Source organism: Physella acuta, unplaced genomic scaffold, assembly GCF_028476545.2.
Source record: "Physella acuta isolate Inbredline_101_S28 unplaced genomic scaffold, ASM2847654v3 ptg001478l, whole genome shotgun sequence".
Lineage (NCBI taxonomy): Eukaryota > Metazoa > Mollusca > Gastropoda > Physidae > Physella > Physella acuta.
The window spans coordinates 130266-147466 of NW_026732993.1; the positions used below are offsets into that span (position 1 = coordinate 130266).

Below are 17201 nucleotides of genomic sequence, written 5' to 3' on the forward strand. Positions count from 1 at the left end.
AATATGTGGCTTTCGTTTTATAAATTTAAAAGGAAAACCTTAAAGTACTTGTTGAAATCACGTGTTATTTCATCATATGTCGAATTACGAACTCGTAACATAGCGACAAATAACAATGGAATCAAGGGAGTGTTTGCACTTCGTACACGGGTAAATAACGTGAACTGCTGAAAGTTCTTTTGTTTGCAAGTAGACCGAGGTGGGCTCAGGAGGTTTACACAGTTACAATATTTTTTGCGCATCACTTTTTAACATTTTTGTGTGTGTTCATAATGTAAAATATAAATGACAGATAAAAAAAATTGACATATTATTATATATACCTAAGTCTATATTTTGTATGTAAAATATTGTATAATCGTTTCATTGAAATTTGCATGATAGTAAAGTTTAGTGCGTAATTTAACGACCTTTTTCTTTAGCCTACTTTAAAATTTTCGAAGCCTTTAAAACTTTAATATTAATCTACTTAAGTTTTTCAGTAGGCCAACATATTTTACTGTGGCTTTCGTATGTGGATAATGAAAACAATATATATCTAGATCTAGATCTAGCCTCCTTAAAATTTTAAAGATACATTAAAAAGTGGCGATTCGAACTCTGCAACACACCAGGACTAAAAAAAAAAAAATCTAGTTCCATGGTTCACTTTGTAAATATTTTGATCATGTGACTTGTACAGCCTTGACCTACTTACCTCGTGCCTTCTTATCAGCTGAACTGGAAATTACCCTGTTATACTGTATTATTATTCCGTTCAACACAGCTCCACGTACAGTTAAAGTCAATGGAATATTTATCATTGAAGAGATATAACATACATTTAAGTAAGTATGTTTTTTAAACTAATACTTACCACTGCATACGTGCTTTAAGCAATCATTACAAGTATGACATGTCGTCCAGAAATGCGTTCTATTTTTATCTCACAGCTGATTAGATATTTTTCTTGTTCACCATGTTAGTAGTTTAACGATCGCTGGTTCGCCTTTGCTGTCAGTTACTTACTGTTGTGTTATAAGTTATAATTGCCCTGCACCATTACTGACTATTGGTATATCTAGATACCTAGATCCTGAAATTGAATCTATGCATTAAAATACATGCTTTCTATTCAGACAGCAAATAAATAATGCTTAGTTAATTATTTAATTAGTATAGTTAGTTAAGCCTATCTAATATCTATAATAATACATTACTTAGACATCTACTACTGATTTTACTGACTTAATACGAGATCTATTATAGTTTATATATAGATCTAGCCATAGAGTGAGAATAGAGATGTAAACCTACTTGTAGGCTTATTAATTTTAAGTCTACTATTAAGCACATCCTTATTTTTTTAAATAATTAAATTATAGTTTGCCAAATATTAAAATAAATAGTTACTGTAGCTGTAGAGCCGGACTGCTACCCCTAAAGTCCCTGAGTTCACCGAGCTCTAATGGGTACCTGACTCATAACTATTAATGTAAAGATGGCAGGGCATAGAGCTGATCACACAACATAGATACACTGTGGTAACTGAAATGGGTAAACTCTACTTCACCTACTGCATTGACCACCATGTCTGAAATTAACTTTTTCATTAAGCACTACTGGCAACTGGCACACACATGTAGATTATGATTATAGGCCTATAATAATACACTTAAAAATGTAAATCAAGTTCCTTTTTGAACCTGATGGTGCATGGAGAGTTTGACTGGCATAAGAAGGGATAGTGTGGTCAGCACTATATGCAGGTACCTTTACTTTCTTTAATGTGGGTCAGGTACCCATCAGAGCTGGGTAGATCCTGGGACCAGTGGCGTAGCGAGGTCGGGTGTCAACTGGTGAGGCACTTAATGGTGTCACCCCCCAGAGGCGTAGTGACCCTTCCCGGGGACAAACTTTCAAACTTTCGATTTGCACCCCCCCTCAAGTTTTTCTCTATATATTTTGCTATTTTTTGCCTTGGTGTCACCCCCTAAATGGTGTCACCCAGTGCGGTACGCACCCCCCGCCCCCCCTCGCTACGCCTCTGCCTGGGACAATTTATGGATGAATCGGGATAGTATGGTTTACTTTCCTAACTTGAGCAGGTAGCCTACCCATTGCTGTAACTGAGTCCATTGTTGATGGGGACAGGCTGTAATTTGATAGGAAGTCATTCCTGTTACACCTATGTGCAGAATTTCAATGAGCCTAGTGTTGTCTTGTTTCAAACAATGTTTCTTATAGTGGCTGGTTATGTACTTGTGTAGTACTAAGAGATACTTATTTAGGTTGTTGATCAGCAAGGGTGTGTTTTTGGAAAACCGTCTCTGTCTTGTTAAAATAACAAACATGGCATCTATAGACCAACTTTGGATTCATGGTTACATTGTTACTAACTCATAGACATAGTGATTTCTAATAGTGATTGGTTGACCTCTGACTGCAGTCATCAACGCCATCAGCTTAAGATGACTTTTTAAAACAATCAAAACTGTGTGGACTCAAGGTTATAATTGTAAATTGTATTACTTTATATTTTACATACATTTTTTGGAAAACTGAAATAATCATTCCATGATAAATCATAAATGAACTGCTGAGTAGTGAGTGAGTACTCTCTACTGGTGGTGTAGTTATTTAAACAAGTTTTTTTTAAGTAACAGGATATCACCTAAATTACTGAATAGTTCAACATGGCCATCTTTGGAAAAAAGTAAAAAATACTGTTCAATATCTGATTGTTATTAGGGCAGATTAATTAGAGTATGGTCAGTTCTTTTCTCAGCAGCCTTGAATCCAGTATCAATTAGAACTAGGTGGACTCAGGGTTGTTCTGTTGACTCAGCACTGAATATAACTCATAACCTTATTGGTTATTATGTTATTCCAATTCATAGGTCACCTTAGGTGTAAGTACAGGAGTTTTTAAGTACAGGTGGCTCCAGGGTATAGTGTTGATCCTATCCCTTCATATACTAGGTCAAAATACTGGTTAACTCTTCTTCATCTGCCCCTAGATCCAGTAGCGTAGCGGGGGGGGGGGGGGACATATGTCCCCGGGCGCCGACCTTAGGGGGCGCCAAAATGGGTTGGAAAAATAAATTGGAAGTTTGAGGGGGGTGCAAATCAAAATCTTGAGGGGGGGGTGCAAATCGAAAGTTTGAAGGGGGGTGGAAATCGAAATCTTGAGGGGGGGGGTGCAAATCGAAAAGTTTGTCCCCGGGCGCCGGGAAGGGTCGCTACGCCTCTGCCTAGCTCATCTTGTGTGGGAGGGAATTTTTTATTTAGTGCAACACAACTTTAAAAAAAAAATCTTACAATGCTGTATGACTAAAATGTAATTAGGTATTAAGTAAATCTACTAATCAGCTTAAACACAGGATAAACTATAACACTAAAACTTTTTAATGTGTAAAATTTGTGTTCCATTTCAGCTTTTATGAATATCTGTAACTTTTCTGTAGAATATTTTTAAACCAATCAATGCAATCAGAAGATAAACCCATTTCTTTGATGCGTATCTAGTTTCATCATACCTTGTTTCATTCCTATTTAGGCTTGCAGCTGCCACATAACTGAATAAATTAATGATTCCAAGTGTCTCTATTCCACTGTTGCTGGTTGTGGCTATCTCATGGTAGATAGTGCACTGAAGGTAAGTTGGGATTAAAGAGTAATTTAAATGATAAGTCATTAAACGTTAGGGGTTCGTCCATACATTATGTTACATTGTGACAGAGTGTGAGAAGGGAAAGGGCATGTTTAAGAAATTATGATGTCACACTTATATTTGAAAAAGTAATTTTTCAAGCAGTTTTTTAACATTTGAAAAGTTTTTTCTAAATTATTATAAAAAATTTTGCTAAAATTTTCAATAAATTAAACTAGCGATTAAAAAATAAAGAACAACAATATGTGGCGTAAAGTTGGCTTAAATGTGACTTCATTTTGGGAGGTGTGTTCTGAGTGTTTTAGATGGTGTGGGATGAGAAAAATTTTGAGAGTGGGGATAAAATTAGCATAAAGTATAATATCATTCCTGGATACCCCTTACTGGTCAACAGTGTGACATACTAGTGGAAGTAGTAGCCAGAAAGTTTTTAATCTATTATATTCTTTTTTTATCTCAATTTGTATTATAACTATGTAACATTATTTCTTTATTCCACATTTTTAGTGCTATGTTACTGCTAAGTGTTATTGAATTTTTGTTTTATTTGTTTAAACGGCCAATGTGAAAAAAAGGTTTTCGTGCCTACAATTGTTACAGTTTTTTTTTTAATAAATTTGAATAAATTTGAATAAAAATTTGAATTGCTATAAAGTCAGAATCCTTAACAATGTCCGTTCACTAGAAATAGAGCCTCCAGTCTAGAACATAAGAATTTATATAGTTGGGTTGGATTTGATAGCTGACTTCACTTCTCTGGTATGTGTTTAGTTTTATTATGTTCTTGACATAGCTACCATTAAAGTAAAGGGTTATAAACTGAAGGGGAAATAAAAAGTTAACCAACAACTGATATCACTTTCAGATCACTGTATGAAACTATTGTAGGTTCAGTAGATACAATACTATAAGATTAAACTTGCAGTATTAGAGTTGGTTTCTGTCTGTGAGGAAAGGTTACTCATATTTTTGTTCCAGGTATATTTGATACACACATTATTTAAAGTTTAAGAAACAAAGTATTATATATTTTAATGTCTTAATGCCTGTGGAGTGTCTTGTGTTATAAAATCATTCATGATGGTGCTGACAGACGGGAACAGGACATTACCCCCCTGCCACAAATTACATCTGGACATTACCCCCCCTGACATTACCCCCTGGAGTAATTATCCCCTTGTCTATTACCCACCGCCCAGTAAGACATATAGAGCTAGGGTTAGGGTTAGACTTAAACTAATTGTTAGGGTTGGGGTCGGGTTTGGGTTTAGTTTTAGGCTCAGGTGAATGCTTAGGTTTAAGCTTTTGACTTAAGGCTGGGATTTAGTTAAGATATTGATCTAGAATCAGAGTTAGGTTTGGGGTTGGGTTCAGGGTTAGCTTTATATATAGGGTTGGAGTTTGGGTTAGGTTTAATGTCAGGATTCTTGAGCTTGGGGGAAGGGGGTAATTACACAAAGGGTGGGGTCGGCGTGGTCGAGTCGGTAAAGCTCATGGTTGCTAAGCCGAAAAGTCTCGAGTTCGAACCCTCGGGCAGATGAGGCTCGTTAGCTGAGGACAGCCACTCTTTTAGGAGAGACAACTCCAAAATTAAACAACTGCTGCCTTGTAGTTTGTTCTTGGTTGGACAAAGGCTATGGAAGCAAATCCAAAAAGAAAAGCAGGCTGAAATCGGAGTCAATGGCCTCAATGGCGCATAACCAGTTGACACGTAACGCTTAATTGTGTTGGAGGCGTGGTCGAGTCGGCAAAAAGCTCATGGTTGATAAATTCGAACAAAAGTCTCGAGTTCAAACCCACTGGCAGATAAATCTCAATCCCCTTCAACACTAATAATTAAGAACGAAGAAGAAGAAGAAGACACAAAGGGTAATTTCTCTGGGTGAAATGTCAAGGGGGGGGGGGGTTAATGTCCTTGACCCATGACAGGCAGAGATAGGTAGCTGATCTGGGCAGACTAATTCCCTCACTTGCCAGTTGAGGGGAACTCAACATCCGTTTTCTTGATAGCACTTTTGCGATGGTTGCCCGAGGACTCCAAGCTAGGAGTATCTTGGGTCAAGTCTCTGAGGGGGACAGCCTTGACCAATGGGGGTGGGGGAAATATTCATGTAACCACCTACTATATGAACTAGCACCATAGAGCTACTAAGTCTTTAGATTAGAACTGATTTTAAAAGACAAGTTCTGGGCATGATAATTTAACTCATTGAGCTGGGTGGAGTTTTATAATGTGGCATTTAAATGTCATCAATTCAGTGGCACCTGATTGTCCATTCACGAACCATGCAAGCTTCAGCCGGAGTTAATGGTACACATAGTGTTACAACTTTTGTGGTGGTGCCCACCTTGATTGAACCACTCTGTCAGTGAGGTTGCTAAAGAAGAAAAATGGCTATTTTTTAAAGTTTGAAATTCTGTTTTGCATAGATAGGATTACTCAACAAATTGAAATGTTCTTATCATTATGTTTTGTATTTTACACTACCACAGCTTAAACTATATTCTGTTTAAAATTGGGTCATTAAATGAGCCTAACACAGAAGTTGAAACACAGGTATAAAATGTTATTAAAGGTTTAGTCACTTTTTAGAACCTGACACATCACCTGACTTTTATCTAGGGCCAAAAAATGAAGAACGTAAACAATAGCTCATTTGAAATGCAAATGGTTTTATCTTGTCTAGGATCTACCTCTTAAAGCTGTCATCTGTATTTACATAAAATAACACTCATAGTATTTTAAAAAAAAATTCTATTTTTAGCTACACATTGTTGACACATGCTTGTCAAAACTGCTATCAATATTTTAGTAGACTGGTGGTTTGGATTATGTCCCTTTTTAAATAATTTAAACATTGGCAAGTTTTTTTAATCAAATATAATTTGTGGTGGGAGTAACACACACACACACACACTTACTCAAACACTCTCTCCCACTCATGTTTACATTCTTGATTTACATCATAGTTTATATAGATATTACAGCTAAATCTTAATTTTAAATTAACCATTTACCTGTTTAGGTTCTGAGCCATGGGAAACACCTGGACCTCTAAGTTGAATGAAAAATGCAACAAACTGGACTTCTACCAGAAGGTGAAGTCAAAACCAGCCGGAGAAGAACTGATCACCTGCTCTTTTGGCAGTTGGTGCCGGCGTCAGAAGAATGATTGTGGCTTCTCGGACCAGGCTGACTACACATCCAATAGAAATTGTCTTCTGCATTTGAATGGTTCCCTTAAGGCTGATACCATGGAGGGGAGGTTTTTTAGGAGTGGATTTAAGTACGTTTGTAATGCATGTGGTTTTTTAGGAGTGGATTTAAGTAAGTTCATATTGCATGTGGTTTTATAGGAGTGGATTTAAGTAAGTTCATTATACATGTGGTTTTATAAGAGTGGATTTAAGTAACTTCATTATACATGTGGTTTTATAGGTGTGGATTGAAGTAAATTCAGAGCAGGTTGTTTTTTTTAGGAGTTTGTAGTTTCATAACACAAGTGGTATTTTCCAAAAATTTAAGTAAGTTTTTTTATATGTGTGCTTTTTTGGGAGTAGATTTAATTAAGTTGATACAATATTTTTAATTGCTTTATTGTCATTTATCTTTGATTAAAACTTGTGCAGTGAATAAAATAAATATTCATTATAAAGTAAATGAGCATATAATTTGCTATGCAGCGTTTGAGTTGCACATGTTGTGTGAACCACATTATTAATTACCAATTGTATGATTGATTACTAACATAGTTTTAATCCCAGTCACAATTTCTAATGAGGTTTTAATCCTTGGCATAAATCTGCCTGGGTTAAGTTTGTCGGCTGTTCCTTTTACAAATACACTGTAAGGCTAGAGGTGTTACTTTACTTTTTTGAACAAAATTAATGATGTTTCCTTAACCAGTGTGTGCTTATTAACACACACATATAACAAAATAATATAATTAAAAAGAAAAAGAACTTTTAATTGAAAGTGGTGGGGGGGGGATGAGAACACAGATATCAAAGTTAGTAGCTTTTGACAAAAGATATGTGATGAAAGATGGGATGCAAATCTTTGTTTTTAATCGCAATTTAATTTTAATAAAGAAGCATTCATTAGCTTTTTTTTTGTATTGTATCTTAAAAATCAGGTTTCATTTTGGTGAATAGATTTTGATAAAAAATTTTTTTTTTCTTTTATCAAAGCATAAGATTCCTTAATTTTTTGTCACTGCTGTTCTAAAAAAAAAACCCTATAAATAAAACTAAAATTTAATTGAAGTTCATAATAAAATTAGAAGCTCCTTTATAAATATTTATTTCCTTGTTACAGATCTTACCATGAAGTGGTTTTATGACAATATTTTTTTTTTCATTTTTACTATGAAATATTTATTTTCATGTTTTAGAACTTGCCATAAAGTAATGACCTATGAAAATATATATTAAGATGTATTGCTGATGTATTACAATATTTAATTTCATGTTTTCTATGACAGTATTTATTCTCATGTTATAGATCTCACCAATGATGATTTATGAGAATATTTATTTTATGTCTCAGATCTCGCCATGAAGTGATGATCTATGAAAAAGAAACACAAAGCTGTTTGACTATCCGACTCCCAGCGCTGAGCTCCCCTGACATGGTAGCCTATGTTCACAGCAACAGGATCAGGCGGAGGCGAAGAAACATTCCATCCACACGTGTTGTTGCTTACCATGATGGCTCCATCATAGTGCAGGTAATTATTTTTATGGGTGATTGCACTCAGGTTAGGCAACTCTTGGCAAAAAGATATTTTTATGTTTATTTACTGAGGTAGCAGTAAGAAATTTTTATTACCTTACTGCATGATGGTGGTGTGTGTTGCTAAAATTAATTCTCTTGTGATAAGTACATTAAGCCTGTCAGAAATATTTTACTACTGTAGGCCATAATTAAAACACCATGAAAATGCTTTTATAAGGGAGATAAGTACTTTAAAAAAAACTTTTATAGTTTTTGAAGGTATGCCAGATAATAAAATTGCTAACAGGGTTTCTATCAATATTTATTTGTTCAGGTGAAAAATAAATTAGAGGGTAAAGTTTCTAGTACTGGGTCACATTTTACTACCTCAGCTTGTTGCAAGTTCTAATCTTGTGAATGACATCTATAATATAAGCGGCTAGGTAGTGTGTCAGTCCTTCCGTCATCGCTATAGATTTTGGACTATAAAAGTAAACTACGCACTATGCTGTGCTTTTCAGTGCATCGCAGTGTCTTATTATAAGTATTAGAGTAGGGTTTGTTTATATAGCGGCATAGAGCTATTTTATAATTTCCACTGTTTGTACAATTTTGCATAACTTAAAGAAAATATTAAATATACACACACGGCTAAAACATATTAAAAGTATCAATGTCAAATATCATTTTCGTTTATATTCCCAGAAAAAAATGGATACATTTCAATAACATAATAACAGTACGGTAGAAAAAATTAATATAACTCTTTTTTTCTAATTTTGACAAAAGAGGTAATTTAAAAATACATTAAACTCACGCTAATAAAAAATGTGAATGCAAATATACGGTCGTCATAGAAGGAATTAGTGTTGCAATAATATAATTAGCAAAATGTGAATGCAAATTATCCGGATGTGTAAGAGTAAATTATTGTTAGAAAATTATAATTAGCATGGATTGATAAAAGGCAATCTTTTATTTATTTTATTCACTGAATGTAGGCCCTACTGTTTATTACTTATAATTTTGAATCAACTATTCAGCACTATTATAGACGCGTCATCACGTTCATCAGGTGCGCAATGGTTTTAGTTATGAAACTCTATTGTAAATTTTTAAAATTTAAAGTACTGGAAAAAAAAATGCGTGAATGGATAAAGTGAAATATTGTATATATTATAGATACTGCCTATTATTTATACTGTTTTCTAATTATTATTCTATCTTTCGGGTTTTATAGGAGAGGCGTAGCGAGGGGGGGGGGGGGCATATGTCCCCGGGTGCCGACCTTAGGGGGCGCCAAAGTGGGTTGGAAAAAATTTGTGAGGGGGGGTGGTGGAAATCGAAAGTTTTAGGGCGGGGGGGGGGGGGGGGAAAGGGGTGCAAATTGAAAGTTTGAGGGGGGTGCAAAAAACCGGAAAGGGCGCGATTTGGCGCTACGGGCTAGACATTGAGCAATATGCCTTTATGATTGCATTTAAATTGTGTTTATGTTATGAGTGTTGTGTTTGTTTTTTTTTTTTTTTTTTTGTTTGTTTTGCGTTCGTTTGTTTTGTGTTTAGTTTTGTTCTGTTGGTACATTTAAAAAAGATTTACCGTGGCGGAGCACGGGATGCAGCTAGTTTATTATAACCAGTACCAGGAAATTACTTACCTGTCATTTGCCTGCCACATTTACACATTATCCATTAATTAAGTTTCATGAGTTAATGGTGATGGGGCAGGAATCTGGATTAGGGGAGGATAATAATGTCCTATATCTGTTTAAATCAATATCAGCACTTTTTAAATTTATATTTCAAATAATTTTCATAATATTTGTATATATTTGTATATTTATTTTTGTACTTGATAGTACATGGAATGAATTATTTGTTTCGTTTTTTTTTTGTAAAGGTGAACTCAGCTCGCCATCCATCTTTTTCAAAGTTTTATGTGATCAACCTAGAGCTGCAGATGTGCACCTGTTACTTTATCCTGTACACATCCATCAGCAGATGGTTTGAGGCGTACGTCTCCCCCAGCTGGACAAATATTGTGCTGCGTCCAGACATGCGCTATCATTTTCACACCAACGTCAATTACAATGTTCAGGTACGAGTATGTTTTTTTTTCCTGGTCATTTGCGCAAGAGCAAACATTCAGTGTTGGCTGAGCATGGTGCTGACCAAACTATGCCCTCATATGCCGAGGTCTCTGAAAGAATTAAACTCTACTTCACCGCTAAGTTTGAAAGGATACTTAATTAAAACTCTAGTATGACAAAAAAATATCATACATTTTTTTACTATAATGTGATACAGTTTCCCTAATTTTGTACAAAAACAATTGCTAATGAAGTGTTGTTATTCTGATATTTTTTATGATAACTTTAGGCAATGAAATGATATTGTATTGTTATTTAGTATAATAACTTAAGGTAATAAAATGCTGTTATTCAAATATTTTGTATGATAACTTAATGTAATGAATGCTGTTTCTGATGACGCAAGTTTATGTCAGATAGATCAAGTAGAAGTTAGCAGAAACAGAGCTTAGTATAGTTAGGTAGACCAATAGAAATACAGGAGCTGACCTGTCACATGAGACGGTCAGAAGACCAAGGAAGCGTGGGTCAGCAGTTGGTGATATGTAGCGGTAGAGAACTTTCGGAGATGTGGAGTTAGGGAGTAGATAGATAGAGGTAGTAGACAGTAGAACTTAGAACATAGTTAGGGTAGGAGTAGGAAATTGATTTGTGTTAAATAAAGAAACATTATGGAATATCTTGAATTAGACATGTGCGTGTTGGATTTCACTAAACTGTACCAGGTGTACGTAAGAAAAAGGCGATCCCCATAAGAAGAATATCAAACGGGGGTGCCACTTCTTCTCTTCCCCACCCTCACACTGTTATTCAGAAATTTTGTATGATAACTTCAGGTAATAAAATGCTGTTATTCAGAAATTTTGTATAACTTCAGGTTATGAAATGCAGCTCCCCAAAGCAGCAGATGATTTCCGTACACAAGTCCGCAAACTTCCTCCCCCACCACAGCCTTACCTACAACAGTCAGCTAGGGGATGATCATATTATAGCGGCCAAACACAGGAGTATTCAGGTCAGTGATGATTAATATAATCATATTATAGCGGCCTAACACAGGAGTATTCAGGTCAGTGATGATTAAAATAATCACATTATAGCGGCCAAACACAGGAGTATTCAGGTCAGTGATGATTAAAATAATCACATTATAGCGGCCAAACACAGGAGTATTCAGGTCAGTGATGATTAATATAATCATATTATAGCGGCCAAACACAGGAGTATTCAGGTCAGTGATGATTAATATAATCATATTATAGCGGCCAAACACAGGAGTATTCAGGTCAGTGATGATTAAAATAATCACATTATAGCGGCCAAACATAGGAGTATTCAGGTCAGTGATGATTAAAATAATCTCATTATAGCGGCCTAACACAGGAGTATTCAGGTCAGTGATGATAAGAGTGGAGAGATTTGTTAGGTTTAATTTACCATCAGCTAGACTCTACTTCACCTGTCCAATATTTGGTTAAGGAAGCATAACTACAGAAATAACTAGCCTTATGTCTTAACTACTAGAGACCAAGGTTGCCAGGATCTATTTTAGTAAATGATTTATTTACTTGATTTAATATTTTAAAATTTTTCTTTAAGATAGATGCTAAATATTAAATACTAGTTCTTTTCATAGTATTTCATATGCAATTTAATTAGCAGTTTAAAAAAATATCTAAATTACTTTGCTATGAATCACTTTAAGCTTTTCATAAAGTTAAAATTTTTCATCAGATTTATGTAACAGAAACTTGGTCAGCTACTGAGCAGCATATTTTGCCTATTGCTAACGCTAGCATTCAACAAATCAGGTATTATTTAAGTTTGATGTTTTAATATGAAGAAAAAAGAAAATATTGTTACATTTATTTGCTTTGTATGTAAAAATCCTTTTATTAGTTTTTAAATATCAAAACTACAGAGAAATAAAGCAATATCTTGAAATTAAAATAATTTAAATTTTTAAAATACAAATTTAATGCTATAAAAGAACAAGCCATAATCTTGAAATTTAATACTTGCCTTATCTAACAATTACATATAAGTCTTAGTTAGAGAACTGAGTAAAGAAACAAAAATAAATTGTTGAATCCGAATGTCAATTTTGTCCAAGGTCTAGCCCATTAGGGAATACATTGCTGTGATACAAATAACTAAAAAAAATGTTGAATCTGAATGTAACTGTTTCCATAGGTCTAGCCCATCAGGAGAATACATTGCCGTAAGGTACACCTACCCAGCTGATGGATGCTGCTTCAATCGTATCTTGATTCTCCACTACCCCCAATTCTCTCATGTTATCCAGGTGAGCCTTACCTGTTCCATCCAGTTATTTCCTACCCAGAACTTAATCTGGGTATCTCTGATCTACTAAAAACATTACTTTTGATAATTCACAAAACTATGAGGGGCCAGCTCAAAGAAAGAAAAAGTAAAAAAAGAACAACCCCATTTTCAATGAAAACATGGTATAGATATCATACTCTCTATCCTGGCTATGACCTCATATATCAAATAACATACTTCAGTATATTAATTTATTTGAGATTCTTTGGTGACTAGCATTGTCCCCAGAGTCAATTGTAATTTACCTTGGTATCAAACATATTTTTCAACATTGTTTCTTTCCCCAAGTCTCCACAGTTTAATTTACTTCTACTTGAAAATTCTTTTTTTTTTTAAAATTTAAAAGTAATTTTTAGTTTCTTAATAGAACATTTAGTTTGACGATGTAAAATATTCTTTTATTATTTTTTAAAATAATGTCTGTGTGTTTAGGCTTTAAGCTCCATGTTCTTTACTTAAAATTAAAAAGCAAAGCTTCTGTATTAAAGGTGGATGTTCGAGGTGCGTACTGGCCTGTCTCTGAGTTGGTCAACATGCAAGTTTTCCCAAGGTTTTCACTCAGTGAGTTGTGTTTTGCCGTGATGAAGCAGCACAACTACGGGAGGAAGGTTTTTGTTTACAAGCTTCCCATCCAGCACCGCTCGCTGAAAGACATCTGCCGCCGCGCCATTTTACACCTAGTTAATGCCAAGGATATTCCATTGTTGCCAATACCTTTGTCTCTGAAATATTATCTTGCTCACCTCTCAGTGTGAGGATTTAAAAACATGGATCTGGAGTATGGTTTATTTTATACATACATGAAACAAAGCTAATGTGCAATGTTTTTTTTAACAATTTTAACAAGGAGGGGCTGCTTCTCTATCATGCTCATTTTTAATAAAAATTATTTTATTGTGTTGTGTTGATAAAAATGTGAATCTGAACTGCTTTAATAGTGATGTATTAAACAAGAAAATTTAACCCCTGTTTTACTTAAAGAAAATGTTTTGTTTAAAAACATTTACTTACTGTAACAGGCAAAAAAATATAAAATTATAATTTAACTATTTTCCTGATATTACTTTTGTGCTTACAAGCCTTTGTTTAATAAATAAGTGCTGTCATTATATTTGAGTTTTTCCCTTTGATGAACTATTGTTCAGTAATAGATTTTAAACCACACATTTCTATGGTTGATGATTTTAGAATAGGATTAACAGAGATCTGAAAAAAGTACAAGTGATTGAAATGCTGTATTCATTTTTTAAATGCCAATGATGTAATCATTTTTTAAAATGTTATCATTAATATCAAAATGATTTGTGGTCATGTAATTATTTAAAAAAAATGTAAATATGTCAATATGCACAATTTCAAAAATGTAATATGCATCATTTTAATTTTTTTTCTTCATAAAAATATTATATTATGATAGAATTTAAAATTTCTTTTAACAAATTGTTTTCTGAACATAAAAGATAGTAGATCTAAAGTTTCATGATTTGGCTATGTTCAGCTTTTATTTATCTAGTCTAAACTTGTGCAATATACTGAATAATTAGCATCCAATGGTAGGTTTCCCCGGCACATTGGTAGCATGTTTAACCCTTTCAGTATCCAATCTTGCCGCTTGTGCACATTTTGATGTAATTGTATTCTGAACCTGCATAGAGTTTTTGCTTATATCATCTTGCCTTATAGTGTGTATCTTTGTTAAGTTATTGTTGTAAAAAAATGTACAGTTTTTCTGGCGAAGTACTTTTGCGAAATAAAATAATTTGTTATAACCTAAACAATTTTATATCAGCATTAAATAACTAGATTTAAAATGGCTAAATAATTATCAATATTGTTTTAATAGTTATTTAAAAATGCGTAGCTGAGATAATGCTATACCAAAGTTTTTTTGTTTTGCACCCCATTCCAAAACATTGTTCTGGCATAGTGTCAAAGACTGTCACTGAGCCACCTTTACGAGTTACATGGGGTAAGGACTGCTGGACAAAACAATGCCTTCTTTAGCTGCAACTATTAGAAGAGTTCAACCAAAGTGTTAGGTTGCTAGAGGGTATCACTTCACTTAATATTTTTGTATTTTTTTTTTTGGCAATTTAAAAAATTTAGAACTTTTTGTATAGGACTATAATAGATATTAATTCTGTTTTGTTTTATTCTTTATAAGTTTGAATAGAGATTTTACTGCCATATGCATTTTAGTAATTTGTGTTACGTACAATGTTTTCTTTCAGTATGTCCTACTTATGCAATTTTCTTTTAAAAACCTGCATTAAAAATGTACTTTTTATATTTTGAAACCTTCCTGTTCTTATCATTTTAATTTTACCAAAAATATTAATACTGTTACAAAAATGTATTACTTAGCAAAATCTTTGGTGCCTTCTAACTAAATTCTGCTCTGTTGAATTAATATTTTTTTCCAAAGTGTGATAAAAAATGCTTTTAGAATTTGATGGTTTTAAAATTATTTTCTTGTATTATTTTAATTAAAAAAATGAAAATGTTATTTTATTTTGGCATTTTGTTGCAAAAAATAAAATGTATGTTTATTATGCACTGGTACACAAATCTTTATGCAATAATAACACTCAGCACTTAAGTCTTTTATATTTGATGAAATTGTTAATGCTAACGCTGTGCCTTTGCACATATAGAAATTTTTCACTTCAATAATTCTAACCATTGGAAGCATTAATTAATAATTTTTTGTTATAGCTATGCTGATTTTTTAAAACTATAATTATGTTTATCTCATGATTTCTGATGTAATCCAAACTCTTAGATAAAATTATATATAAAATATAGTTTTATTTGGTGAGATATTTTTAAATTTTCATTTTTTCAATTTCTAGAATATGGCCATGTGATCAAGATTACTGCTATATTTGTTTTCTAACAGTGTATGATGTTTAGAACTGGTTGGGATTTTGCATAGTAAAATATTTTAAAAATTCTATAAGTACAATCTAATTTTAAACATTATGTTTTTGTTATATATATAAAATCTTTAAAGAAAAATTACCAGTGTAAAAACTTCTATTCAGTATTTGTTTCTTTTTTTTTAACAAGTATATCTTTTCTCTTTATATCTTGTAATCTATTTCACTGTCACATTGAAAAGCTATTTCACATTTAAGATAGATGTAAATCAATTCAATGCAGCTATTTTAAATTCATTATCGCAATCAATGGTTACTTTTAGACACATGTATTCTTCCTATGTCATTTTTTGACTTGTGCACTTTTTAAAATTACCTCAATGGACCATTTATAAATTTTTCAAGACTTTTTCCCCATTATTCCTATTATTTTTATTACTTGGAAAAGAATGATTTAAACTCTATTGTTCTTCACTCCAGTGGGTATCATTAAGTAATATTTGAAGTAAAAGTTGTACTGCCCTAGTTTCCGTCAGTTAATACTTTACAGTACTTAATCTTTGTTCCGCCTTTACCTTTATAGAAAATATAGTGTGCTGAGTTTTTAAATTTTTCCGATGTGAGATTTGACATTTTGACTCCTGTGGTCCATGCACATTCCTCTTACCCCAGGGGTCCAGGATCCCCTGCGTAAGGACTCTTGCTTTAGATATAAAAAAATAATTCCTTCTTAAATTAGTTGAAAATATGAATAATAATCTTTAAAAAAAAGGATGGGAAATTCCCTAATTATAAACACATTAATTTTTACTTTCCCTTTCATCCATAACATTTTCTACTATCCCTCCATTTTCTGTAATAATCATGTGTTTTATTAGTTTTCTATTGAATTGTTCCAAAACATTTTTTTTTACAAATTACTCTTGCTCAAGACAGACCAATAATCTTTTGTGCATATTACCTTGAAGTTTCATTTTACTACTGAAAATAACTTACAATAATAACACTTTTAAGAAATCATTTTTCTTTTGTTATTCTTTTCAAAATAATTTTTAGCCCTAAATCATCAAACTTGTAAGCACTGTAAGTAGAACAAGAATATAATTTAGTAATATGTATGTAAAATCTATCGTACTTTTTTAAAAACAATGTATATTCTTCCTTGAACAATTATTTCTTATTTCTTAATATTCCTTTCATTTTAAAAATTCCGTTTTTATTGGTATTTTCTTTACTCTTTAACTTGTTTCATGCCCTTGTTCTTTTTAGCATTTTTTCGATATGTATCATAATCTAGTAATACATGTTTTTAAAATGTGTGATCTAATCAAGATTATCTCTTTATCCTTAGTTTATTTTACAATTTATCAATAACGATGTGAATGTGCAATTATTTGGCTTTGGGTACTTATATCAATTACAATAAGAAAAACAACAATGCATCCTTCCCTATTACCAATTTTCCTCCCCACCAATTATTTTTCAAATGTGGTACCAGGCAAAAACTCATCCCATATTAAA

The 17201-nt window shown here is 33.0% G+C and overlaps 1 protein-coding gene across 1 annotated transcript; it reads left to right on the forward strand.

The window, feature by feature from the left end:
• The first annotated feature begins 698 nt into the window (after window positions 1-698).
• On the forward strand, window positions 699-17146 carry LOC131928227 (uncharacterized). The gene is made up of 9 exons (XM_059284177.1): window positions 699-827; window positions 3539-3637; window positions 6679-6939; window positions 8202-8382; window positions 10266-10463; window positions 11333-11470; window positions 12190-12266; window positions 12649-12760; window positions 13290-17146. Exons 3-9 carry the CDS (start codon window positions 6689-6691, stop codon window positions 13554-13556), a joined length of 1224 nt encoding a protein of 407 aa, XP_059140160.1. The 5' UTR covers window positions 699-827; window positions 3539-3637; window positions 6679-6688; the 3' UTR covers window positions 13557-17146.
• Window positions 17147-17201: the final 55 nt, after the last annotated feature.